A 27987-nucleotide genomic window follows, 5' to 3' on the forward strand; every position below is an offset into this window, starting at 1 on the left:
TTTTATCGCCTCCCTGCAAAAGTCATTAAACACCCATTAAAAATTCATCAACGTAAAATGTTTATTGTAAGATAATTTACAAATATGTTTCCCCCCACCACATTCTTCATGCGTGGACCAGAACTGGCAATAGAAAAAAAACCCAAATAGCTGGAAGAGCTTCATTCCTCTTCTTTATCTGTAATATATTAAGAAGTTCAGTATTACATATGCACAAAATCCAGACAAATGCTACAGTAATCGACAGACTGCGACAGTAACCTGTGAAACCAGTTTACAAGAAATAGACAAATGTGATTACAGAATCACAAACAAAAGTATGATTTTCATTCTGTCTAGAACCAGGAAATCTAGACTGCCCCAATTTGACTGTCTGCACATGTTGTCCATTAGATTGTTGTAAGCTCCTTTGAGCAAGAACTGTCCAGCGCTGCGTAACCCTAGTAGCACTTTAGAAATGTTAAGTAGTAGTAGTGATTACAGAATCACAAACAAAAGTATGACTTTCATTCTGTCTAAATGTTGGTATTTAAAGAGAGAGAGAGAGAAAAACACTGGGCAAGATTTATTCACAGGAGGGGTGATAGATACTGGAATGTCCTCTCAGAGGTGGAAGTGATGGAATAAAGAAAAGGAATAAAAGAAAACACAAAATAAACAGGATGGAATCAAAGATGCGGACCTCAGCTCAAAACAGTAGTGAAATGAGCTGTGGGGATAACCTGCATGAAGCCACAACTACAATCCTGACCACCTGAAAGGGTAAACAAGATGAGTCATTCCTGTCCATCTGCTGTCATCTACAACCTTTGATATCTGTCTCCGTATCTCTCATATTCTCTAGGCTTTTTTGGTTCTTCTTCTCTCTGGTATTCCTTCCTTGTCTCTTTCCTACACAGTGGATACTTTAGTACTCTCTCTCCCTTCAATCTTCTTGCTCTTCCTGTTTTCTCTACTCTTGCCTCCATGCTTCATCCCAAGGATATCTGATTAACAGGTGACAGCAGGAACGTGCTCGACCCATTATCTGGGCTGAAGCCAGTAGGCAGAGCTTGTCAACCTATCAACTACATTGGTTTGGGTGTTACCAAGATGGAGGCAGCTTATTAGGGAGAATGAAAACCTCTTTGGGTGGACTGGCTTCAGCTTTGTCATGTCATGCCGTCTCTTTAACCCCCCCCCCCCCCCCTTGCTTACCTGAACCTCTCTCCCTCTTCCTTAGTACCTGCTCTTCCCTGTTTATTCTCCATTTTCAATACTTTATCCTCTCTCTCTCTCTGCCCCTCCATCGGCGCACTGCTATCCAAGGTTCTCTTTCTTCATTCTTCCTTTCCCTCCCCAATCTTGGCTCATCTCTTTATTCCACAGTCTCCCCCTCCCCCCACCTGGTCCTCTCTCTCCCTCTCATCAATCTCGTCTCTTCTGCCTACACTCCCACCAATAACTAGGGTATACCTTACCCCTGCCTTTCCCAATATGACCCAGGTTCTTCTCCTGATTCTCTTACTACCCCCAAGCCCCTCTCACACCATTCACACCCCGCCTCACCTTCCCCACTTGTTGCTCTGCCACCTCCCAACCATTTGCCCTCATTTCTCAATCCAAAACATTTTTGCCCAACTTGAGCTCACAGTGATTTCTTGGGCAGCTTCCACTCCAAGCAAACAAAACAGCAGAACAGTCCAGATAAAAGGTGGTGCATTGAGGGAGGGTGGACCTGCAGCAGGGAGGAGAGGATTTTTTCTGCCGTCTGAATGCTGCTGTATGACAGTTCCCTACTCCTGGCCTTACAGTGCTGCTGTGGAGATAGAAACATATGAAGACACTACAAAACTGTGCCAAGACATGCCTGGGGAGGAAGGAGATCATGATGGAGCTGCCATCAGCACGGTACAGAAGGACTTTCCTGAGGTATACCAATGTGCCACAGCAAAGTGAAAAAGATCTTCAAAGCTAGACAGTGTGCACTGTTACGGCAGAAACAGAGAAAGGCTCCAGAAATATAACAATGCCTAAGACGGGAGGGGAAAAAAAAAAAAAAGGAAACCTAACAAAGAAGCATGGTGAATGTATCTTCTGCTTTATGAAAAGAGAGAGACCTGTGAACAAATTGTACTTGTGACTAAGAAAATCCATTATGTTTCCATGGTTAGTGTAGCAACTAGCCTAAGGGCACTGATATTTTATTTTGATTCCATTTTATTTCCTTACAAAGATCCTTTTTGTTTATCCCAAGCATTTTTGAATTCCATCACAGTTTTCATCTCCACCACCTCCTAAGTTTTCCACCCTGTAATCTCAATTCATGTCTTCGTTCTTTTTTTTTTTTTTCAAAATATTTTATTATTTTTCCATATACAACAGTAAAGAAGAAACATGAAAAATAGAAAAGGGAGACAAAAGGAGAAAGAAAGAGAAAAAAAAAATTGTCCAGGTGTCTAAAAGATGAGTCCTTTGGGTAGGACTAGAAGTACATCTAAGTAGATTGGAGGTAGGTTTCCAAAAAAGACCAGACTTTTCTTGCGGAGATTGTTGCCCTAGACTTCTCTGCCATGTCTTTCCTGTCTCTAAAAAAGTGTGTGTATATTAACTTTCAAGTATATAAAATGTCTGTACCATATCTCCCCCTGGCCATCCTTTCCTCTAGGGTATACATATTAATGTCCTCAAGTCTCATGTATCTTGGCGCAAACTCCACACCATTTTTGTCACTTTTCTCTGGTCCACGTCAAGCCTTTATGCCCTTAGCTAGACACGGCCTCCAAAACTGCACACAGTCCTTTCTTATTTTTGGAATGTGTGGCCATGGCTTTGACGGGTTTTGTGGCAGGTTGCGTTACCAGAGAATGGAGAGTAGGGGTATATATTGGGGGAGGGGGGTAGAGATAGGGAGCGAGTGGGGATGTCTGTTGTGTTTGGAGGAACGAGAGGAGAACATCAATTTGTCATGTAAAAGAATGGAATCCATTTAAAATGTGGCTAAAATGTAATTTCATGACATGAAAAACACTAATATACATATATATATTTTGAGGCTGAACACTTAAATCCAACTCCCCCCCCAAAAAAAAATTACAATTGATAAACCCTTTGAATCAGAAGCCCTCATTCTCTAAAGGCTACTTAAATATATGAAGAAAATCACAGTGGACAAGACAGCCAAATATGTATGTTATTCAAGCTCAAAAACACACTGACTTTTCTAAGAACATGCTGCACAGATCATGGTTGTATTACATTACCTTTTAAGTCTGGATCAAAACACTCCCATTAGCTCATGACCTGGTTATTGTGTTAGGAATAAAACAGAATAAGTATGTTAAGAAGCAGTCCATGCAAATTAAAGACAGCTTTGTAAGTCTCACAGAACAAAGCCGTGGCACCAAGCTGTGAAATTAAAAGCATTATATATATGGTGGTGACACACACATGCAAACACATTAGGGGCTGCAAGAGCATGGAAAAATTAAGATTATGATATGCAAAGGAAAATTGCAAAAATGAAATAGAACAGCTGGATTTAAGACCATTTCCAAGAAGATAATTTTTTTAAGTGTATTCCTTCCTAGCCCCTTTAGCCTTCTTCAAACTTACATTTATAGAAAAACTCACACATCCCCCCCCCCCCCACACACATTATTCACTCTTTCTCAGTCAACACTAAAACTAAACGGATGCACAAACAGCATCCAAGACAGCTGCATCATCTTCCAGGCAAAGCCCACACTGAAAACAACAAACAATTCTCATAAAACGGTCTCTGAATGATAAGTAACTTTAAATTACTGATTAGGTAATGCTATTTATTCTTTCAAATAGCAGCAAGGTAGACACTATATGCAGATTTAAAATACATTTAAGAAAGGATTGCCACAATATTATGCTATAGAATTTGTAGCCAGACAATATGTCAAGACTAACAGTATGGATAAATTATGTCTTACCTGATTAATTTTATTTCTTTTAGTCACCCGGCCCGAGCAGCACTGTAAACTTACATCAGCACGCAGCAGCAGGCACATCAGCAAAGCTGCCGTCGGGGCGGGCTTCCTTCTCTGCCTGTGTCCCGCCCTCCTGTGACGCAACATCGGCGAGGGCGGGAGAAAGGCAGAGAAGGCAGACGGCAGCTTTGCTGATGTGCCTGCTGCTGCGTGCTGATGTAAGTTCACAGTGCTCGGGCCAGATGGAGGGGCGGCGGCGACTCCGGGGGAGGGGTTCCGACGTCTGCAGCATGCCAGTAGAGACTTCCCTCTCTGTCCCGCCCCTATCATCACGTATTGAAGCGGGGGCGGGGCAGAGAGGGAAGTCTCTACTGCGCATTTGCGAGTGAGTACGGTCACTCGCCGTTTATATGTTTGATGCGTCCCAACATATGTACGCATAGTTTTCTGGAGGAACTGCAATCACAAAAAACAAACAGAAGTGGCCACCACCAGCAGGATGGCCATTTTCTGTTCACCGACTGGCTCAGGCAAAAGCTTCTGATCCTCAGCTCCTCTGACAGTTTTTTGGGCTGGGAGGATATTTCCGCTCTCTCTCATAGTCCTGCTCTGACAGATAAGATGAGCAGGGCTTTGGGTGAAGAAATACTCACAGCGCAGCAGCACCAGAAATGATCTCAATCAGCTCCTTGGTGATGACAGCTTGACGGGTGCGGTTGAACGTCAGCGTCAGCTTGTCAATCATCTCGGCTACAAAAAAGAAAAAAAAAAAAAAAAGAAATGCATGTGCAATTAACACCTACTAAAATTAAAAAAAAAATAATAATTACAAAATGTTCAGATTGAGGCTCAGTTTCTAGGGGGAAAAGTCTGGAACACACCCTCATCCTCCCCGTCTCATCTGCCCGCAACCTCGGAGTCATCTTTGACTCCTCTCTCTCCTTCTCTGCGCATATCCAGCAGATAGCCAAGACCTGTCGCTTCTTCCTCTTTAACATCAGCAAAATTCGCCCTCTCCTCTCTGAACACACCACCCGAACTCTCGTCCACGCTCTCATTACCTCTTGCCTGGACTACTGCAACTTACTCCTCACCGGCCTCCCACTTAGCCATCTATCCCCCCTTCAGTCTGTTCAGAACTCTGCTGCACGTCTCATATTCCGCCAGAACCGATATACTCATATCACCCCTCTCCTCAGGTCACTTCACTGGCTTCCGATCGGATACCGCATTCAATTCAAGCTTCTCCTTCTTACCTACAAATGCACTCAGTCTGCTGCCCCTCACTACCTCTCTACCCTCATCTCCCCTTACGTTCCCGCCCGTAACCTCCGTTCACAGGACAAATCCCTCCTCTCAGTGCCATTCTCCACCACTGCCAACTCCAGGCTCCGCTCATTCTGCCTCGCCTCACCCTATGCTTGGAACAACCTTCCTGAGCCCTTACGCCAAGCCCCCTCCCTGCCCATCTTCAAGTCTTTGCTTAAAGCCCACCTCTTCAATGCTGCGTTCGGCACCTAACCCTTACCGTTCAGTGAATCCAGACTGCCCCAATTTGACTGCCCCTATCGGACCGACCGTTCACTTGTCTATTAGATTGTAAGCTCTTTGAGCAGGGACTGTCTCTCTTTGTTAAATTGTACAGCGCTGCGTAACCCTAGTAGCGCTCTAGAAATGTTAAGTAGTAGTAGTAGTATTACATATAGCAGTGATTTAACCAGAGCTGAGATTGTGATGTCATAATGCCTCATTCCACCAATGCCTAAGAGCCAACCTCATCAGTGATGTCACAATGGCTCGACTGTCCTATACTTGGCCCACTTCCCCCCTTAGTGTGAAGAGTTTCAGTCTCTGGTATCCAGAGCTGAGACTGTGATGTCATAATGCCTCATTCCACCAATGCCTAAGAGCCAACCTCATCAGTGATGTCACAATGGCTTGATTGTCCTATATTTGTCTCACTCTTATCTATTAGATTGTAAGCTCTTTGAGCAGGGACTGTCTCTCTTTGTTAAATTGTACAGCGCTGCGTAACCCTAGTAGCGCTCTAGAAATGTTAAGTAGTAGTAGTAGTATTACATATAGCAGTGATTTAACCAGAGCTGAGATTGTGATGTCATAATGCCTCATTCCACCAATGCCTAAGAGCCAACCTCATCAGTGATGTCACAATGGCTCGACTGTCCTATACTTGGCCCACTTCCCCCTTTAGTGTGAAGAGTTTCAGTCTCTGGTATCCAGAGCTGAGACTGTGATGTCATAATGCCTCATTCCACCAATGCCTAAGAGCCAACCTCATCAGTGATGTCACAATGGCTTGATTGTCCTATATTTGTTTCACTCTTATCTATTAGATTGTAAGCTCTTTGAGCAGGGACTGTCTCTCTTTGTTAAATTGTACAGCGCTGCGTAACCCTAGTAGCGCTCTAGAAATGTTAAGTAGTAGTATTACATATAGCAGTGATTTAACCAGAGCTGAGACTGTGATGTCATAATGCCTCATTCCACCAATGCCTAAGAACCAACCTCATCAGTGATGTCACAATGGCTTGATTGTCCTATATTTGTCTCACTCTTATCTATTAGATTGTAAGCTCTTTGAGCAGGGACTGTCTCTCTTTGTTAAATTGTACAGCGCTGCGTAACCCTAGTAGCGCTCTAGAAATGTTAAGTAGTAGTATTACATATAGCAGTGATTTAACCAGAGCTGAGACTGTGATGTCATAATGCCTCATTCCACCAATGCCTAAGAGCCAACCTCATCAGTGATGTCACAATGGCTTGATTGTCCTATATTTGTTTCACTCTTATCTATTAGATTGTAAGCTCTTTGAGCAGGGACTGTCTCTCTTTGTTAAATTGTACAGCGCTGCGTAACCCTAGTAGCGCTCTAGAAATGTTAAGTAGTAGTATTACATATAGCAGTGATTTAACCAGAGCTGAGACTGTGATGTCATAATGCCTCATTCCACCAATGCCTAAGAGCCAACCTCATCAGTGATGTCACAATGGCTTGATTGTCCTATATTTGTTTCACTCTTATCTATTAGATTGTAAGCTCTTTGAGCAGGGACTGTCTCTCTTTGTTAAATTGTACAGCGCTGCGTAACCCTAGTAGCGCTCTAGAAATGTTAAGTAGTAGTATTACATATAGCAGTGATTTAACCAGAGCTGAGATTGTGATGTCATAATGCCTCATTCCACCAATGCCTAAGAGCCAACCTCATCAGTGATGTCACAATGGCTCGACTGTCCTATACTTGGCCCACTTCCCCCTTTAGTGTGAAGAGTTTCAGTCTCTGGTATCCAGAGCTGAGACTGTGATGTCATAATGCCTCATTCCACCAATGCCTAAGAGCCAACCTCATCAGTGATGTCACAATGGCTTGATTGTCCTATATTTGTTTCACTCTTATCTATTAGATTGTAAGCTCTTTGAGCAGGGACTGTCTCTCTTTGTTAAATTGTACAGCGCTGCGTAACCCTAGTAGCGCTCTAGAAATGTTAAGTAGTAGTATTACATATAGCAGTGATTTAACCAGAGCTGAGACTGTGATGTCATAATGCCTCATTCCACCAATGCCTAAGAGCCAACCTCATCAGTGATGTCACAATGGCTTGATTGTCCTATATTTGTCTCACTCTTATCTATTAGATTGTAAGCTCTTTGAGCAGGGACTGTCTCTCTTTGTTAAATTGTACAGCGCTGCGTAACCCTAGTAGCGCTCTAGAAATGTTAAGTAGTAGTATTACATATAGCAGTGATTTAACCAGAGCTGAGACTGTGATGTCATAATGCCTCATTCCACCAATGCCTAAGAGCCAACCTCATCAGTGATGTCACAATGGCTTGATTGTCCTATATTTGTTTCACTCTTATCTATTAGATTGTAAGCTCTTTGAGCAGGGACTGTCTCTCTTTGTTAAATTGTACAGCGCTGCGTAACCCTAGTAGCGCTCTAGAAATGTTAAGTAGTAGTAGTAGTATTACATATAGCAGTGATTTAACCAGAGCTGAGATTGTGATGTCATAATGCCTCATTCCACCAATGCCTAAGAGCCAACCTCATCAGTGATGTCACGACTGTCCTATACTTGGCCCACTTCCCCCCTTAGTGTGAAGAGTTTCAGTCTATGGTAACCAGAGCTGAGATTGTGATGTCATAATGCCTCATTCCACCAATGCCTAAGAGCCAACCTCATCAGTGATGTCACAATGGCTTGATTGTCCTATATTTGTCTCACTCTTATCTATTAGATTGTAAGCTCTTTGAGCAGGGACTGTCTCTCTTTGTTAAACTGTACAGCGCTGCGTAACCCTAGTAGCGCTCTAGAAATGTTAAGTAGTAGTAGTAGTAGTAGTACTTTTCAGACTCTAGCCTTTCCCTTCCAGGCAACTTGCAGGGAAGGAAAGAGCATCTCCCTCTTCGTGTTGCTCCTGCCCCTCCCCCCAAGCTTTCACTTCCTTCTTTTTCCTACAAATCAAGTCCAAACTTATTCTCTTTTTGCAACAGACTACAAAGCAAACCACCCATGTATTTTTAAGAATGCAGTTTAGCACTGGAATAAATTAATATTTCAAAAGCTTGTCCACCTGATGCTGTGTGTTATCTCCTGTAGAAAATATGCCGAACACTAGGCCTAACAGTGGAACATCTGCAGCAACACGCAGACACAAAAACAAAAACATCTTAATTTCTCTTCTTAAATAAAAATGTTTAACTGTTATGGGAAGATACTTTTTCACCTATCAGATGTATCCTGAGTCCTAATACATTTTCTTATTTTCTGTACATAATCAGCTGTTATCTGTAACGCCTTTGCTTGTGTGCAATATATCCATTTTCTCTGCAATTTATCATCTTTTTGCTGGTCACAAGCATGGTGAAACAGGTCACTTTCATGCTTTTGATTTGTAATGTTGCCATATGACAGCTTTCGTCCCTTCAGTGCATTTCCTTTGATTGGTCAGCAGGTGGTGTTTGACCTCTACATTATAGCTGTAGCAAAGGTCTGTTTTCTTTTTCAGTTTACCGTCCCCAAAGATAAAAGGAAAACCTCTGAAGGGAAAAGTAACCTGCAAGGCACTGGCCAAACACCTTTAGTGCTAATGCTCTGTAACCTGATGCCAAAAGACCTAGCCAAAAATGGGCTACAACTCCTCAGTCTCAGTTGGGAGTGAAGAGGGAGTTGACCTCTGAACTGAGGTCCTGTTCAATTCCTGTGAGCAGTTTCTTTTCCTGATCTCCCCGGGTACTAACTTAGGGCGTCTTTTACTAAGGCATACTCACGTTTTTAGCGCACATAGGAATGCACTGGCGTCTCTAATGTTTAGCACGTTCCAAAAAACATGAGCGCGCCTTAGTAAATGACCCCCTTAGGTAGTAAAAAAGTGTTTAGTTAGCTTTAATACTGAATCCTTGTTATTTTACCTGTTACTGCTTGCTGTTTAAAACTTTTACAGTTCACTGTTTTTTTTTTTTTGTTATTAAACCTATTAGTTTGTTAGCTCAGTTGTCCTGGACTAAGAATCTTGGCAGTTTGTGTTCTTGGTCTGTGAGTGGTTTTCTGGGAACTGTGGGACTTCTGATTGTGGCCCTAGTGCCCCTAGAAACCACCGGGGAAAAAATCTGCAGGTGGGAGACTCGCCCAGAAGCAAGTGGGACACCAGCAGGTGGGTGGAGAGTATGTTAGTGTAGGCACACGTGCGCAGGTGCAGGCAGGCCAGAGCAGTGCTGGGTTAAACCCTCCAGAGGATTATCCCCAGGTGGGTGCCAGGGGTAGCGCTAAGGCGTTACACGATAACATGTGATGTCTGAAATAGGCCTGCAACATCTCACAAGCTCATGTGCTGCAAAATATTTGGTCTTTCAAGTTAATTTTTTTCTGATTCCTCTGAAATCAAACCCATACCCATTTCTCAGATCCTCAGGCCTTTGCTACAATCTTTCCCCTCTCCAGAACAGCCTGATCAGACAAAGTTGTTATTTTTGAAGAATGCTTGCTTCTTATTCCACATCTTTTATTCCCTTCTCCATCAATCAGCTTTTCAATCCTTTGGCCTTATTTTTTATCTCCTCTTTCCTCTCTTCTCCTTCAACCCCTTTACTTTTCTCCTCCCATCCCCAATTGGCCACAACCCATCTCTGTTCCCACCTGCACTGCGGGATCTTTTCTAAGGCTGAGGCGTATATGTAAAACTTAGTCGGTAGATCACTAGGGATGGTCAGAAAAATCGACAGTCAGGCAGTCGTAAAAAGGGAACTTGAAGGGCAGGAGGAGGCTGGCCAATGAAAGAGAAGGAAGAGAGCAGAAGATTCTGTGAGTAAATGTGGGGAGGTGGAGATTCTGCCTTTCCTTTCAGGACCACCGAACACTAAGAGCACCTGGCTCCACTGTAACAACAGAATATAATTTTAAAAATGATGTAAACAAGGTTAAACACTTATGTACACATTATAAAGAAAATAAAATACAAGCAGAAATATGGCCACTTTTATAAAGGAAGCTTTTAGACTGCACTCACAAGCATTCTTGCTAGCGTTGTCCATAGCAGTCATCCTGGCACTCTGTTCACTGGTGGTGGATTCCTTCAAGGTAAAATAGATGATATTTGCTAGAGCAAATTCCTGGTAGTTTCTCAGCACATCAGCATCGATATCATCATAGATGCTCATGTTTTCTGCAGAAAGAGGGACCAACAGACAGAAAGATAAAAGGGGACAGTGTGAGGAACCAGTTTAGGTTGTGGGTTTTTAACCTGTGTTGGAACCAGAAGACAGACCCAATTCAAGCCTGCAGAGAGACTACATGTCAATTCAAGTTTTTCCAGTAAATAGTCTTGATTTGAATTTAAATTTGATTATTCCACAAGTTTGCTCCTGTTCTTGTTCTGTTAACCACTTAGAACTATGAGGTATTACGGTCTACAAGACATTTTGTTATGTTATATTATGTAACTAGCTGATCTGGCCTTTTGCAGTGACTCAAGTCCTGGCAGACACCTACCTAGGTTCTGATGCAGCCCTATAAAAGTTTGCAGGTGAAACAAAGCAAGATCTTATGAACGAGAGGGTTCACTTTTATCTTAAAGTCTATAGGCAATGAACACATTTTTTAGTTGGCTGGGCCAACAAAACAATCTCCGACCCTTCCACCAAGCTCTTGAGCTGCTCATGCTGTGCTTGGCAAAATATTGGTAGGGCCCATGGGCTCCAGTGGCCCACCCTATTTTTCTGCTTGTATCTAGGAAAAATTCTTTGCAAACCTAACTGAAACCAGTAAGAAGAATGTGGAGTGATGAAGCTTGTTATATATTTTTACCTAAACAATATTCCAGGGTCTCTACATGCAGAGAGCAAGCACGTTATCTCAAAAGAACTGCACATAATTACTTTACCTGATAGGTAAAAACTATGGAGGACTAGGAAATACTAAGTTCACTTTGATAGTACAAGTATTGTTGCTATTACAACTGGATTATAGTAATTGTACATATGGAAGGTGTACAAGGTCGATTTTCAAAAAGTTACAAATCATCTAGAATACAGCAGATTTAATATTCAGCCCCAAAATTTGACAAAATAACTCCAAATTTTGTATGTTTGCACTGGCTTCCAGTGGAAGCCAGGGTGAAATATAAATTATGTATGATGACATTTAAAAGGCATATTTGGAGATGCTCTTTATATGAGTGGAGGAGTGGCCTAGTGGTTAGAGCACCGGTCTTACAATCCAGAGGTGGCCGGTTCAAATCCCGCTGCTGCTGCTTGTGATCTTGGCCAAGTCACTTAACCCTCCATTGCCTCAGGTACAATTGCCTAGTGATCTACCGACTAAGATTGTGAGCCCTCCTGGGACAGAGAAATATCCAGAGTACCTGAATGTAACTCACCTTGAGCTACTACTGAAAAAGGCAAGATTCTAGAATCCTAAAGAGTAACAAGAGTCTATGCAGAATCTCAGAGTAGCAACATTCCAAGTAGAATCCCAAAGAATAAGAGTGGAGGAGTGGCCTAGTGGTTAGAGCACCAGTCTTGACATCAAGAGGTGCTTGGTTCAAATCCCACTGCTGCTCCTTGTGATCTTGGGCAAGTCACTTAACCCTCCATTGCCTCAGGTACAAACTTAGATTGTGAGCCCTCCTGGGACAGAGAAATATCCAGAGTACCTGAATGTAACTCACCTTGAGCTACTACTGAAAAAGGCAAGATTCTAGAATCCTAAAGAGTAACAAGAGTCTATGCAGAATCTCAGAGTAGCAACATTCCAAGTAGAATCCCAAAGAATAAGAGTGGAGGAGTGGCCTAGTGGTTAGAGCACCAGTCTTGACATCAAGAGGTGCTTGGTTCAAATCCCACTGCTGCTCCTTGTGATCTTGGGCAAGTCACTTAACCCTCCATTGCCTCAGGTACAAACTTAGATTGTGAGCCCTCCTGGGACAGAGAAATATCCAGAGTACCTGAATGTAACTCACCTTGAGCTACTACTGAAAAAGCTGTGACCAAAATCTAAATAAATAAAGATTCCATGCAGAATCTCAAACAGTAGCAACATTCCATGTAGAACCCTAAAGAATAACAAGTGGAGAATAACAAGTGGAGGAGTGGTCTAGTGGTTAGAGCACCAGTCTTGCAATCCAGAGGTGGCCGGTTCATATCCCACTGCTGCTCCTTGTGATCTTGGGCAAGTCACTTAACCCTCCATTGCCTCAGGTACAAACTTAGATTGTGAGCCCTCCTGGGACAGAGAAATATCCAGAGTACCTGAATGTAACTCACCTTGAGCTACTACTGAAAAAGGTGTGAGCAAAAATCTAAATAAATAAAATAAATGATAGATCTTAAACAACGTTTCTCAGAGGAGAATAATTATTTTTGGAACCAGATGAAGTTAAACTTTTCTGGCTGTGAAAGAGATAAAATCCCTTACATCTGTCACATCTTCTTTTCTTATCAGGCCAAAATAGAACTCCCTGCCACTTTCTATTCGCCCATTACATAATTACCAAACATTCAGAAAAGCGGTGAAGACTCATTTCATGAGCCTCTGCTATATAAATCATGAGGTTTATCCCATGTGCCTTTGATCTTAAATGAGAAAATGTATTATTGTAATTCCTGGATTGTCCCAGTCTTCTTTATCATTATCTACACAGATATGAATAGGTAATTTGTGGATTATAAGAACTGAGGTGTTATCAATATATGACAGCATTTTAAATTTAAAAATTAAAAACAAAAAAACCCATACAACATACTGAACAGCTCATTCTGAACTGATTTTTGTGATTTCTAGTCAATATTATTAATGGCTACTTTAAAATATAGAACTCCTCTAACCACGATGCATGTCATGGAATACAGCCATTTTCCACGCTCTGGGGAGAGATATATACAAGAAATAGCCTGGAACATCACACAAAGTGGAACAAGCAGCTAAGCAATTAGAGGAATCAAAGAGCCGGCCACTGCAAGATTCTACTGAAAGTACTGTGCAACTGTCATACGGAGTCACGCACTGGCCTGGGGAAGACCTTAACTCAGAGAAAATCAACACTGCCTGGAGGAGCATTGGTAAAGATTAGTCGAGATTGGATAACAGAGCAGATGGTGGGAGGCGGGGATAGTGCTGGGCAGACTTATACGGTCTGTGCCAGAGCCGGTGGTGGGAGGCGGGGATAGTGCTGGGCAGACTTGTACGGTCTGTGCCAGAGCTGGTGGTGGGAGGCGGGGCTGGTGGTTGGGAGGCGGGGATAGTGCTGGGCAGACTTGTACGGTCTGTGCCAGAGCTGGTGGTGGAAGGCGGGACTGGTGGTTTGGAGGCGGGGATAGTGCTGGGCACATTTATAGGGTCTGTGCCAGAGCCGGTGGTTGGGAGGCAGGGCTGGTGGTTGGGAGGTGAGGATAGTGCTGGGCAGACTTATAGGGTCTGTGCCAGAGCTGGTGGTTGGGAGGCGGGGATAGGGCTGGCCAGACTTATACGGTCTGTGCCCTGAAAAAGACAGGTACAAATCAAGGTAAGGTTTACACAAAAAAGTGCCACATTTCTTGGGCAGACTGGATGGACCGTGCAGGTCTTTTTCTGCCGTCATGTACTATGTTACTATATTCTCATACCCAAGTTCCTCAACTGTGACCAAGGCCCACCACACAATCTAAAGTTCCTGCCACAGTACCAAGAAGTGCACAAAGAACAGCGAGCATCATTTCTCGGAGTCTCACGGCTTGTCTTGCACGTTTAGTGGTACGCCTGTCCCAGCCTACTCCAGTCTGTCTGCATCAGCTTGTCCTAGTCCGCCAGATCCTGCTTCAAACCACTCCAGCCTGCCTCTCAACCTGACTACTAGCCAATCATTGACTTTCCACCAATCACCTGACTGTCTACCACCCCCCTGCTTCCCAGCCCATCTTCCTATCAGCTCATCACTCTCCTGCCCGACTGCTTACCCTCACCTGCCTGTTTCCCAGCCCACCTACCTTCCCTTTGAACACCTCAGTCACTACCCATGGCCCCCATTCACATCCTATTCCTTGCCCTGTCCCTCCCTAATCTTTTCCTCCTCTCACCGTTGTCTTCCACACGATCTCACTACCCATCCCTATCCTCTTCTGCCCTCCTCTACCTACCCCTGTCCCCCACCACCTCACCATCCCTACTGTCTTCCTCCTCCTTCCTAGCTCTCAACCTTCAACACCTCCTTCCTGCCATGAACCCTTCCCCTTTCCTCCTAAGCGCATCCCGTCTTCGCCGCCTTCGTCACCCTTCATCACCCACCCTTCTCCGCACTCTCTTGCTCCTTCTCCTGCTATCCGCGGGTGACATCAATCCCAACCCAGGTCCTCCACACCTGTCCTCATCCTCATCTCATTTATGCAAACGATCCCGCGATATCTCCAATCTCATCCCTATTCCCCTCCTCCCTCCCTTTCTCGTGTGCCCTATGGAACGCCCACTCAATCTGCAACAAACTTCCCTTCACCCACGATCTTCATCTCCCATTCCCTTCACCTGCTCGCCCTAACTGAAACCTGGCTCACCCCGGACAACTCTGCCTCAATCGCAGCCCTATGCCACGGAGGTTATCTTTTCTCCCATTCGCCCCGCCCAGTCGGCTGCGGTGGCGGCGTCGGACTACTACTTTCGCCCGCCTGCAGCTTCCAACCTCTCCACCTACCTCAGTCTCACCCACTGCCACTCAGAGTTGCAGTCATTTACCGCCCCCCTGAGAAATCCCTTCCTTCCTTCCTTACCGACTTCGATGCCTGGCTCTCCGTCTTTCTTGAGCCCTCATCCCCATCCCTCATTCTCGGTGACTTCAACATCCACATTGACAACCCTTCCGATTCGTATGTTTCTCAGTTCCTCACTCTTACCTCCTCCTTCAACCTCCAACTGAGCCCCACCACCCCTACTCACAAATCTGGCCACTGTCTTGATCTCGTCCTCTCTTCTACTTGCTCACCCTCCACTTTCTGCGTTTCACCTCTTCCCCTCTCCGACCACCACCTTATCACATTCACACTTCAGCACCCTCCCCCTCAATCTCGCCCAACACTAACTACTACGTCCAGAAATCTCCAGGCTGTCGACCCCCCCACCTTATCCTCTACTATCTCTGATCTCCTCCCTTCCATCTTGTCCTCCATATCCGTTGACAAAGCTGTCTCCACTTACAATGCCACTCTTTCCTCTGCTCTTGACACCCTTGCACCGTCCACCTCCCGGCCCACAAGACGTACCAATCCCCAGCCCTGGCTGACCCCTTGCACCAGATACCTCCGCTCCTGCGCCCGTTCGGCTGAACGCCTCTGGAGGAAATCTCGCACCCTTACTGACTTCATTCACTTCAAATTCATGCTATCCTCCTTCCAATCCTCCCTATTCCTCGCTAAGCAGGACTACTATATCCAATTGACCAATTCCCTCAGCTCTAACCCTCGTCGTCTATTCGCCACCCTCAACTCCCTCCTCAAAGTGCCCTCTGCTCCCACCCCCCCTTCACTCTCTCCTCAATCTCTAGCCCACTACTTCCGTGACAAGGTCCAGAAGATCAACCTCGAATTCTCCACTACTCCCTCTCCTCCTCTTCAGCCTATATCTCACTCTGTCATCCAACCTACCCAGGCCTCCTTCTCCTCCTTTCCTGCTATCACCGAAGAGGAAATCGCCCATCTCCTCTCCTCCTCGAAAGCCACCACTTGTTCCTCTGACCCCATCCCCACCAACCTACTCAACACCATCACTCCTACCATCACCCCCACCATCTGTCATATCCTTAACCTCTCTCTCTCCACTGCATCGGTCCCGGACACCTTCAAGCATGCTGTGGTCACTCCACTCCTCAAAAAACCATCACTTGACCCTACCTGTCCCTCCAACTACCGCCCCATTTCCCTCCTACCCTTCCTCTCCAAGATACTTGAACGCGCCGTTCACAGCCGCTGTATTGATTTTCTCTCCTCTCATGCCATCCTTGATCCGCTTCAATCCGGCTTTCGCCCCCTACACTCAACAGAAACAGCACTATCTAAAGTCTGCAATGACCTATTCCTCGCCAAATCCAAAGGTCACTACTCCATCCTCATCCTCCTCAACCTCTCCGCCGCCTTTGACACTGTCAATCACAACCTACTTCTTGACACACTGTCCTCCCTTGGGTTCCAGGGCTCTGTCCTCTCCTGGTTCTCCTCTTATCTCTCCCATCGTACCTTCAGAGTACACTCTCATGGTGCGTCCTCCTCCCCTATCCCGCTCTCTGTTGGAGTTCCTCAGGGATCTGTCCTTGGGCCCCTTCTTTTCTCAATCTACACCTCTTCCCTAGGCTCCCTGATTTCTTCTCATGGTTTCCACTATCATCTTTATGCCGACGACACCCAGCTTTATCTCTCCACACCACAAATCACTGCGGATACCCAGGCCAAAGTCTTGGCCTGCTTATCCGACATTGCTGCCTGGATGTCCAACCGCCACCTGAAACTGAATATGTCTAAGAAAGAACTTATTGTTTTCCCACCCAAACCCACTTCCCCTCTCCCTTCACTCTCTATCTCAGTTGATAACACCCTCATCGTCCCCGTCTCATCTGCCCGCAACCTTGGTGTCATCTTCGACTCCTCCCTCTCCTTTTCTGCGCACATCCAGCAGATAGCCAAGACCTGTCGCTTCTTCCTCTACAACATTAGCAAAATTCGCCCCTTCCTCTCCGAGCACACCACCCGAACTCTCATCCACTCTCTCATTACCTCTCGCCTTGACTACTGCAACCTACTCCTGACCGGCCTCCCACGTAGCCATCTATCTCCCCTTCAGTCCATCCAGAACTCTGCCGCACGTCTTATCTTCCGCCTTAACCGATATACTCATGTCACCCCTCTCCTCAAGTCACTTCACTGGCTCCCAATCGGATACCGCATACAGTTCAAGCTTCTCTTACTCACCTACAAATGCACTCGATCTGCGGCCCCTCCGTACCTCTCTACCCTCATCTCCCCTTACGTCCCTACCCGTAACCTCCGCTCTCAAGACAAATCCCTCCTTTCAGTACCCTTCTCCACCACCTCCAACTCCAGGCTCCGCCCCTTCTGTCTCGCCTCACCCCACGCCTGGAACAAACTCCCTGAGCCCATACGCCGTGCCCCCTCCCTACCCATCTTCAAATCAATGCTCAAAGCCCAACTCTTCAATATCGCCTTCGGCACCTAACCACTTCACCTCTTCTCAGGAAAACTTATCTACCCCAACTTGACATTTCGTCCTTTAGATTGTAAGCTCTTCCGAGCAGGGACCGTCCTTAATTGTTAATTTGTACAGCGCTGCGTAACCCTAGTAGCGCTCTAGAAATGTTAAGTAGTAGTAGTAGTAGTAGTAGTACGTCACTGACAGCATGGAAATCGTCTCATTTTGATAGATCTGTTACCTCACTAGTTCCTCAGGGCAGTGGCTTAACGTTTTCGTTCAAAGCCGATTAAAAAAATACATACCAGAATTTGAAACTGTTTCAAAGGAGAACAAAGGTTTTTCTTCAGTCCTGTAGGAGATGACAGACCTGCAAGGGAAAAACCCAGATAGTGGTTCAGGGATACAGAAAGCTGCCAGTGGCAGTACTGCTCATACATTAAAATCAACCATACCTGAAATGATTGAAGATTACAGATCCTTGATCAAACTCATAACCAGAGTTCAGGAGCTCAGTGGCAATTACTGAAGCATCACCAAAGGTAGGTGGCTTCCTTCCAATATCCTTAAATGTCAGCAACAAATGGTTTCCATGGGTCCTATATCAAGGAAATGAAAATCTGAATGCACTCAACAGATTATACTGAACGTCCCATCAGTAACATTGCTCCAAGTAGCTTCACCTTTCAAATAGCTGTGCTGATGATTCACGTTTCAGCCACAACACTCTAAACACACCCCTATACTACTTTTGCTTTCACATCTAATTCAAACTTCTGTTGCTCACCTACAAATGCATTCACTCTGCAGTTCCTCATTGCTTTTCTCTTCCCTCTCCCTACCTGCTGCTCAGCTGGTTTGACTCTTAGTCCTATTCTCTGTCCTTTCTTACTCTTATTATAATTGTAATCCCTTTGTTCTACTCACCAAAGGTGGTATAATACAAATAAACCATTCGTCTGCAAAAACGCCCGCACTGTGAATTCGCAAACCATCCCAGACAAGAATGCCGAATATCCCTGTGCCAACCCCTTCAGGTTCCCCTAAAACTTGCTCTTGACCCGCTTTCCGGCAAGTGAGGAATATGAGTTTCAGCTGAAAATGCCAACGAAACATGACATCTGGCACCAAAGACAAAACCAAAATTCGGTCGGCCTCTAATCTAGCCACAAATAATTTCAGACATCTTCCACCAAAGAATCTTCCCCTGGTTCCAAAAAAATTTCCTTCTCCTCCACTCACTTTCAAAATATCAACTGGTGGAATCTAAGCACCTCTCCTAGTCCATGGTCTGGCTTGGTCTTTTTGGGTGGGCAACCACGGTCCTAGAGGGACACAACCCAGACTTCCACAATGAATATGTATGAAGTTGATTTCCATTTACTGCTTCCATTATATGCAAATAGATTTCATGCATATTCATTGTGCAAATCTTAAAAATTGAAGGGTGTTGTGGCCTTCAAGGACTGTGGTTGCCCACCCGTCCTAATGTGTATGGAAGGGGGGGGGGAAGGGAAGAACTTGGAGACGTCCCAGATTACCCCCTTCCCCCCGACTATGACACAGAAAGACTGGAGGAAAACACTCTCAAAAATGGACCCCAAATCAGAGAGCAAACCCCTCATGGATCCTGCTGGGCACCGCCTGGAGAACAAGCCGTATGATCTGGATGATGCATAGCTGTAGCAGTGGAAATACGCTGTGCTGTAAAAATGGTTGATCGTTCCACCAAATTCCCATCTCTGCGACCCTTAGGTTTTCCATGGATGCAACAAGGATTCCCCTTGCACTACAGGGTAATTCGTCACAGGTAAGGTAAAGGGACCCATTCACACTACTTCTGTCAGGGCCATGCCAACACGGTAAGCGAGGTAAGCATGGCAGGAGGGCGCCATCCTCTGGGGGGCGCGCCGCCGCACCATGCTTACCTCGCCATCTTCTCCCCAGATCCTTTTCCTTTTTTTTTTTCTTTAAATTTACCTCTGTCCGGCGGCAGCGTAGCGTTAGTGAGGAGGCGGCGCTCCCCCGCCCCGACAGTCTTCCCTTCGCTCAGTTCCGCCTTCTTCTGACATCAGAAATGACGTCAGAAGAAGGTGGGACACTGAGCGAAGGGAAGACTGACACGTTGGGGCGGGGGAGCGCCGCCTCCTTCTCACTAACGCTACGCTGCCGCCGGACAGAGGTAAATTTAAACAAAAAAAAAAAAAGGAAAAGGATCTGGGGAGAAGAGGGTGGGTAGTGTAGCGATCGTTTTAAGGGGGGGGGGGGGCAACTGCAGGGGGGCGCCGGAGACCCTAGGCACGGCCCTGACTTCTGTGCTAGTTTCCTGACCATGCATCACCTTCTGCTGGTAGAACTTCTGATTGCTCTCTCATGCATATGCAAAACCTGGCCAGGGGTCCCTGTGGGCTGGGTTGAAAACCACTGGTCCAGAGGCTTAAAAATAGTGGGGATAGCAGCAGTGTCTATCTATGGAAAACATTTTTCTCTCTCCCCCCCCCCCCCCCCCACCATGTCCAGTTTCCCAAGGGAAAAGAGAGGAGTAGCCAGGGAGATCCCTTGCCCATTCTCAGCTCTAGCTCTATTGAATGCAAGCCCACTAGGGAAGGAGTGCATGAGCTGCTTCCTCACAGCTGTTACAGCAGTTCAGACAGAAAATTATTAGCAAATTACTCTGTTGCATCAGGATATATAGCGCTGTTGTCAAAGAAGTTTTGTTCTGTTTCTGTCTGCTGGTAGGCATCTGAGCTAATGTAGCAACTTTACATACCCTGTGCATAAAATTAATGTATAACTGTAAATGAACAATGCCTACAGGATTACCTCTGAAGGAGACCTCGCAGCTTGTCGCCGATTCCAATAACCATAACTTCTTTTCCAGAACCGGACAGTGCAGAAATCTCGTTCTTAATGACTTTAGCAACAGAGGAGTGTATGGCTCCACACAAACCTCTGTCAGAAGACACACCGATGAGAACGTACTTTGTCTTGTCTTCAGGGGTCTTTATTTCAGCTTTCTCATAAAGAGCTTAAATAAAGACAGAGTGATAAGACAACTGTATTAAATTACTCGAAAACATCAACATATAATTATGCATTTTAGACAATGAAGATTTTAACTAGGTTACTGCATTATATCTAAAGCTCTACCCAGTGGCCTAGTGTAGTATAGACACCAAACTTACACATGACAACTTCCAGTTTCTGTTCATCAGTGTTGTGCAGTGGTGAAAGCTTCCATTACCCTGTGCCAACAGATGAAGCTACACAGCCACTACCATCTGTGTTTGGAAGTGCTCAGTCATTAATGGAGGGTCCATGCAAAAGAATTATCAAAAAAAAAAAGTAGTGAAATTAGGCTCTTACCCAAAGCTCCTGCTCCATACACTCTAGCTGGTTTCAAGTCTCTCTCAGCCCTGGTATATTTTGCTGCAGCAACCATTTTCATAGACTTGGTAATTTTTTGAATGTTTTTGATGGACTTCAAGCGTCTGGTAACTGTTAAAGAATACAAGAGTTCAAAACACCCAGCCAATTTCTCAGCTTCATTAAGGGAGAATTTAAACAAGGACATATGCATTGGCGGTTAAGCTGAGCATCACATTTATAAGCGTGTAACAGACAAAGTCTTTCTTTAAATGAAAAGTCTGTTGGAAGTGTGGCTTTGCTTTTAGGCTGCACTCTAAATCCTAAAAACTCCAAATGGAGAGCAGTTCACATAAGTAAAGCTTCTCAAATAACCAGGTAAACTATGGGGTCCTTTATTAAGGTGCACTAACAGATTTAGGGGTCCCTTTATCAAGTTGCAGCAAAAGGACCCCTGCGGTGACATCGGCACACAGGTTTGCCATGCGCCGAGGCCTCCCTTTTCCTGAAATCAGGTTTTTTTTTTTTTAATAAAAGGAAATGGCTGTGCAGTAAGTGAACCACTTGCCACATGGCCATTTCCCTGGACAGCCCATACTGCCACCTATTTAGGAGGCAGTAAGGGCTCCCACGTTAACCTAGCGGTAACCCCCCCCCCCCCCAAAAAAAAGTCAATACACTGGAAATGGCGCATGGTGGTAGTCTGCAGCAGCTCGGCAGTAGTGCCAGCTTGCCAAATTTTAGAAAAAGGGTCCCTTAGTGTGCTAAGAAGCCCATTTAATACCAATGGATTTCGCATTTAGCACACCCTACTAAAAGGACCCCTAACAGAAAAAACTGAAATGCAGGAAACATATTAAATAAATATATGAAAGGTATTAATCCGCAAACGAACCTTTTCCGGAGACGGGAAGGCGGTAGAACTAGAGGACATGAACTGAGGTTGAAGATCGTGACTAAATAGATATGGAGGGGCTAGAGTGTAAATTTTAAGGGGCTTTGACGTTAGCTTCAGAACTTTTAGTACAGGAACAGTGCTGGGCAGACTTTTACAGTCTGTGCCCTGAGAAAGGCAGGGACAAATCAAACTCAGGTATAAAGTATCACATACCATGTAAAATGAGTTTATCTTGTTGGGCAGACTGGATGGACCGTTCAGGTCTTTATCTGCCGTCATTTACTATGCTGCTATATCTTCAACATTAATAGCAAACAAATAAAAGTTACTCACTGTCTTTTAAGGTTGCCATGTTTCTTACTTGGCCCCTGAAAATAAACAAACATGAAAATTTGTTACATCTATCTGGATGTTGCCAGATCTATACAAGAGTAATGCAAGCTATTTTTAGCTATATGTTAGGACAGTTTTTTTAGGGGATACCTTTTTTCTTAGATATCCCTGTAAATGTTTGGTTTCTTTTGCAGGTGTCAGCAATTCGTCATTCCCTGATCAGTTGCGAGTGTTTTTGTATATGAAAAAGCTGGGTGTTTCCCAACATTCTCTGAGTTTGGGCTAAATGATGGTTAAGCTTTTAGAGGTGTCAATACCAGGCCTCATTGTTTTTTTTTGTTTACTTATAATTACTCCACTTTTCCTTTCTCCTCCCCCCTAATATTTGATTGTGGTCTATGTAAGATGTGAACAGTATTGATGAACATATGATTTCCTTTATCTTGTTTACCGATAGTTGCTTGTGCAAATTATCTTTGAAATTCTAAAATAAAAAATGTTTAAAAGAAATTAATTTGATTTCCCAGATATTGCTGGCAAAATCCCAAGTGGCTGCATTCTTTCTCTACACAGCTACTATCCAAGCAGCACTCTGTTCTTCACAAAATTAAACTACATGATTTTAAGACTCCTATTTCCTGGTTCTCGACCCCCTCCGTCAGGTATACGTGCTGGTGCTGGAGTACAGCAGAAGTGGATCAGAATGGTAAGTCGATGCAATTCTGCTCTGCAAACGACCTTTTTTTATAGCACCCCAAGAATCTAATGCACCAGTGCTAGCCTCAAAATATCAGCCTGCCTTTCTCTGGCTATTAGTTCTTTACTGTAGCCTAGTGGTTAAAGCACCAGTTCATCATCCAGGGTTGCCTAGTTCAATCAGACTGTTGCTCCTTGTCATCTTGGGCAAATCGCTTAACCCTCCTTTGCCTCAGGTACAAAATTAGATTAAGAATCCTCCAGGAACAGAGAAATATCCAGTGTACCTGAATGTAACTCACCTTGAGCTACTACTGAAAAAGGTGTGAGCAAAATTCAAATAATAAGAAAACTGGTATTAAGTACACAGACAACTCATACAACAATAAATACATACTTCAGACTTACACATCTGTATCCCATTAACCCCATGTTTCCACAAAGCTAATAATAAAAAAAAATAATAGTAGGTGGTCTGGATTCTTAGGACCCTCCACTAGCATCCATCCAAAGCCCAATCCCCCAGATTTAAAAAAACAAAACAAAAAAACTAGTATATCTTCTTTTCCATCTCCATTGTTCGATTGCTTATCATCACGCTCACATGCGGAAGTGTGATGTCTGTCACGATCTAAGCGAGCTGTTTAGTCCAGTGTTTCCCGTCAATCCTGGAGTACCCCCCCACTGCCAGTTTGTTTTTCAGGATAGCCACAATGAATATGCATGAAATTAATTTGCATACATTGCCTCCATTATATGCAAAGTTGTCATGCATATTCATTGTAGATATTCTGAAAACCTGACTGGCAAGGACTTGGGAAACCCTGGTCTAGCCAGTAAGGTGATCAGAGTTGTAACTGCTGCTCCTTGCAGGTTACTCCCATTTCTTCTTAGAAGGGCAAAAGTTATTTCACTGCTGTTTTGAGCTAAACAGCTCAATGCTTGGTTTCCATTCTTTTGTCATTTAGGGATCCTGGCCTGTCTCTTTTTGGATTCCATTACAGTCTAGGTCTCCACAACCTCCTTTTGGAGGGCATTTCAGGCATCCACCACTCTTTTCTGGGAGAAAAATATTTCCTGATGTTGCTCCTGAGTCTACCTTCTAGCAGTTAAATATCATGTTTCCCAGTTCGATAACTTCCTTTCCTTGTGGATTAATGCAAAATTTTATATAGTTTGAAAAGCATTAATGAGCAAAATATATATATATATCTTTCAAATATTTAGCCATCTGTATCATATCACCCCGTCCCTCCTAACCTCCTCGGTACACATATTCAAGTCTTCTCATACATCATCTGATGCAGACTGCTTACCATTCTGGTCACCCTCATGAACTGCTCTTTATATATCCTTAACAAAATACAGGTCCCAAAACTGAACGCAGGTCTCCAAGTGGGGCGCCACCAATGATCTGTACAGAGACATTATCACTTCCTCCCTTCTAGCAGTTCTCTCTCTCTCTATACAGCATAGTCACCACCTTGAGATCCTCCGACACTATCACTCTGAGGTCCCTTTCCTGCTCTCTCCTACCACCACATACATCTCCTTTTAATTTATTTATACATACTCTGCCTACATCCTAGGTGGTTATATTGTATAGTGAGCCCTCCAAAAACCTACTGTACTCAACTGTACACCACAATACCCGTTATGCCTACAGGTGTCACCTATGTGTAGAAATAGTAGGTAGTGTTTTTTGGAGGGCTCACACATTCCACCACAAGTGTGCCAATTATAGTGGGATAAGGTCCTGAGTCCCCTTCTCTACTGTCCATTGGACTGACCACTAGACTACTCCTGAGACCTACTCACTGTTTTAACAGGAATGGCCATTGTATCTGAAGTTGTCATACAGCCTGGTACTTGTGACCTGGATTGGCCACTGTTGGAAGCTGGATACTGAGCTAGATGGACCATTGGTCTGACCCAGTATGGCTATTCTTATGTTATGGACTGTTACATCTTAGGGGGGCTGGGAAGGGGCCAGTGACTACTGGGGGAATAAGGGGGTTATTCCTTTAGCCCTCCAGTTGTCATTTAGGACACTTTTTGGTTACTTGGTCATGACTGAAATAGGTCTAGCCAAAAACATCTTAACTTTGGCCCTAGACATTTTCATTTTGTTCCATTATTGCAGAAAAATGTCTATCTTTTGGTGTCACCCATGTCCTGCCCAAAACACGCCCCCAACTCACCCCCTTGACATTTGGACAAACTGTGAAGCAAAGCCTCTAAAATCGGGGTGTCGAAAATCGCAACTTGGATGTTTTTTTTTTTTTAGAGAAAAACATCCTTCTGCCACCTTATAACTTTTTTGATGTTTTTTGGTTTTGAAAATGAGCCCCATAATGTTTATTCTCAGTTTTGTTCTCCATCTCTTCTTGGATAAATCTTATATGATTTTTATTTTATTTTTTAAGCCGCAGTGGCACACAGATCTGAAATTTTCAATGATCTGCTATTCCTTTTTTCACCACATAAGCACAAAGCATATTGCAAACACAATCAATAACAATAAATATCTGACATATAAACAAGTACTATGTAAAAATAATAAACCATCTACAGGAGTTCAGTTCCATTTTACATTCCTCGATTGTTCGTCCTGAAACTGAAAAGAACTTTCTGATGATGTGCTGGTGACAGGAGTTCCAAGCAGGAAGCAGGCAACATGTGTCAGTTTCAGCTACACATGGGCCCTCCGCTGCCAGTAGGTAGTAAGAAAGGAACAGAATTCCTTGTCTGAGGTCAATATGTATGTATCCACTTCAATCACAGAAGCCATTTTTTCCTGCCTCTTGAATAAATCTAAAAAAAATAAAATAAAATAAAAATCTGCCTCCCAGTATTCTCATTTTGTATGTTTTGTTTATGACTCAGGAATTGGCTGCACCCTGACCACAGCTTGATACGCTGTCAGTGTTCGCAGTCTGTTTATAGCATTGTCCCATTCTTCTTATTAACAATTTTGTATTGCCGAGGATTGACTGCACAACCTATCTAGACCTCATCTTAAAATGCTACTTTCATGTTAGCTGCATTATCAATCCCACAGATGAGACGAGCTCATTGGAGATTATGCTCTTCTAAAACACTTGAAACAAATCAACAAATATTCTCACCAGTTTATCGGGGGATCTCCCCCTTTCCCAAAATTACTGAATGCAATATTTATGAAGGTGAGCGTCTAAAATCTATTGAATTTTTGTGATAAAGTATAACAAAACATTGATGAAAAAAATGGAATATCCAATGACAAGTAGTTATATGCACAACTGTATAATTTTTTTTTGAGGTGTCAAGTTTCCGAGTTAAGGAGTACACATGTAATATGGTCCCCCATCCCTGCGGGTTTCCTGTTGTCTCTGTTCCACACCTCTAATATGTACAACAAATAAGCATGAGAGTGTAGGCACTGCCTAAATTAGAAAGAAGTTTATGTCATGCATACAAATTAAACTCTGGAATTCGTTGCCAGAGAATGTGGTAACGGCGGTTAGCTTAGCGGAGGTTAAAAAAAGGGGTTAGATGGTTTCCTAAAGGAAAAGTCCATAGACCATTATTAAATGGACTTGGGGAAAATCCACTATTTCTGGCATAAGCAGTATAAAATGTTTTGCACTTTTTTGGGATCTTGCCGGGTATTTGTGACCTGGATTGGCCACTGTTGGAAACAGGATGCTGGGCTCGATGGACCTTTGGTCTTTCCCAGTACTACTACTACTACTTAACATTTCTAGAGCGCTACTAGGGTTACGCAGCGCTGTACAATTTAACAAAGAGAGACAGTCCCTGCTCAAAGAGCTTACAATCTAATAGACAAGTGAACGGTCGGTCCGATAGGGGCAGTCTGGATTCAGTGAACGGCAAGGGTTAGGTGCCAAACGCAGCATTGAAGAGGTGGGCTTTAAGCAAAGACTTGAAGACGGGCAGGGAGGGGGCTTGGCGTAAGGGCTCAGGAAGGTTGTTCCAAGCATAGGGTGAGGCGAGGCAGAATGAGCGGAGCCTGGAGTTGGCGGTGGTGGAGAGGGGTACAGAGAGGAGGGATTTGTCCTGTGAACAGAGGTTTCGGGCGGGAACGTAAGGAGAGATGAGGGTAGAGAGGTAGTGAGGGGCAGCAGACTGAGTGCATTTGTAGGTAAGAAGGAGGAGCTTGAACTGAATGCGGTATCTGATTGGAAGCCAGTGAAGTGACCTGAGGAGAGGGGTGATATGAGTATATCGGTTCTGGCGGAATATGAGACGTGCAGCAGAGTTCTGAACAGACTGAAGGGGGGATAGATGGCTAAGTGGGAGGCCGGTGAGGAGTAAGTTGCAGTAGTCCAGGCGAGAGGTAATGAGAGCGTGGACGAGAGTTCGGGTGGTGTGTTCAGAGAGGAAAGGGCGAATTTTGCTGATGTTAAAGAGGAAGAAGCGACAGGTCTTGGCTATCTGCTGGATATGCGCAGAGAAGGAGGGGGAGAAGTCAAAGATGACTCCGAGGTTGCGGGCAGATGAGATGGGGAGGATGAGGGTGTTATCAACTGAGATAGAAAGTGGAGGAAGAGGAGAAGTGGGTTTTGGTCATAAGCTCGGTCTTGGACAGTATGGCAATACTTATGATAGTCTGAAAACTACTACTAACGAACATTTCTAAAGCGCTACCAGGGTTACGCAGCGCTGTACAATTTAAACATAGAAGCACAGTCCCTGCTCAAAGAGCTTACAATCTAAAAGACAAGTGCAAAAACCTACTGACTAAGCTAGGTGTGTCCTAATAACTGGGTTGAGGGGGGCAGCGGCAGCCTCTAACCCTGCAATGAAAGGGGGAGGAGCGGGGCCTAACCCCGCGGCGTAGGCAGCAGGGAACCACCTCCCACCGCCCTCTCTAGGTCCAAGCGTTTGGTCATGAGCCCCCTTCTTCTCCCGGGCTCCGGTTCCACTCAGCACCTCCCCCCCCCCCCGCCTTACCATTGCGGCTGAAAGACCAGAGCGCTGCTTCGGGCTAACATGGTGACTCTGTACCAATGAAGGTCAGCCGTGGCCAAGGGCGCATGCGCCCGCCCAGCGCATGCGGCTTCTTCGGGAGCG

At 44.5% G+C, this 27987-nt stretch overlaps 1 protein-coding gene across 3 annotated transcripts; it reads right to left on the reverse strand.

Moving 5' to 3' along the window:
- Window positions 1–42: 42 nt before the first annotated feature.
- Window positions 43–27974, reverse strand: ATP5F1C (ATP synthase F1 subunit gamma). 3 transcript variants are annotated; one of them, XM_030215955.1, is made up of 10 exons: window positions 27868–27974; window positions 22216–22250; window positions 20985–21116; window positions 20442–20646; window positions 18074–18217; window positions 17924–17988; window positions 10468–10623; window positions 4595–4691; window positions 3243–3282; window positions 43–178 (listed from the first exon to the last, which is right to left on the reverse strand). In XM_030215955.1, exons 1-9 carry the CDS (start codon window positions 27906–27908, stop codon window positions 3276–3278), a joined length of 882 nt encoding a protein of 293 aa, XP_030071815.1. In that variant the 5' UTR covers window positions 27909–27974; the 3' UTR covers window positions 43–178; window positions 3243–3275. The 3 variants fall into 3 exon arrangements, with proteins under 3 accessions (XP_030071815.1, XP_030071816.1, XP_030071817.1); XM_030215956.1 differs by lacking the exon at window positions 3243–3282; XM_030215957.1 differs by lacking the exons at window positions 43–178; window positions 3243–3282 and having other exon boundaries at window positions 4591–4691.
- Window positions 27975–27987: the final 13 nt, after the last annotated feature.

Source organism: Microcaecilia unicolor, chromosome 10, assembly GCF_901765095.1.
Source record: "Microcaecilia unicolor chromosome 10, aMicUni1.1, whole genome shotgun sequence".
NCBI lineage: Eukaryota > Metazoa > Chordata > Amphibia > Gymnophiona > Siphonopidae > Microcaecilia > Microcaecilia unicolor.

What these genes read in the sequence shown, in the direction of transcription:
- ATP5F1C (XM_030215955.1), bottom strand. Translation starts at nt 27,908, where the DNA reads ATGTTAGCCCGAAGCAGCGCTCTGGTCTTTCAGCCGCAATG. An exon ending in CATGGCAACCTTAAAAGACA is followed by an intron (nt 21,117 to 22,215) that starts GTGAGTAACTTT and finishes ATTCTTTAACAG; the next exon opens with TTACCAGACGCTTGAAGTCC. An exon ending in TGAAACAGTTTCAAATTCTG is followed by an intron (nt 10,624 to 17,923) that starts GTATGTATTTTT and finishes CTCTTTCTGCAG; the next exon opens with AAAACATGAGCATCTATGAT.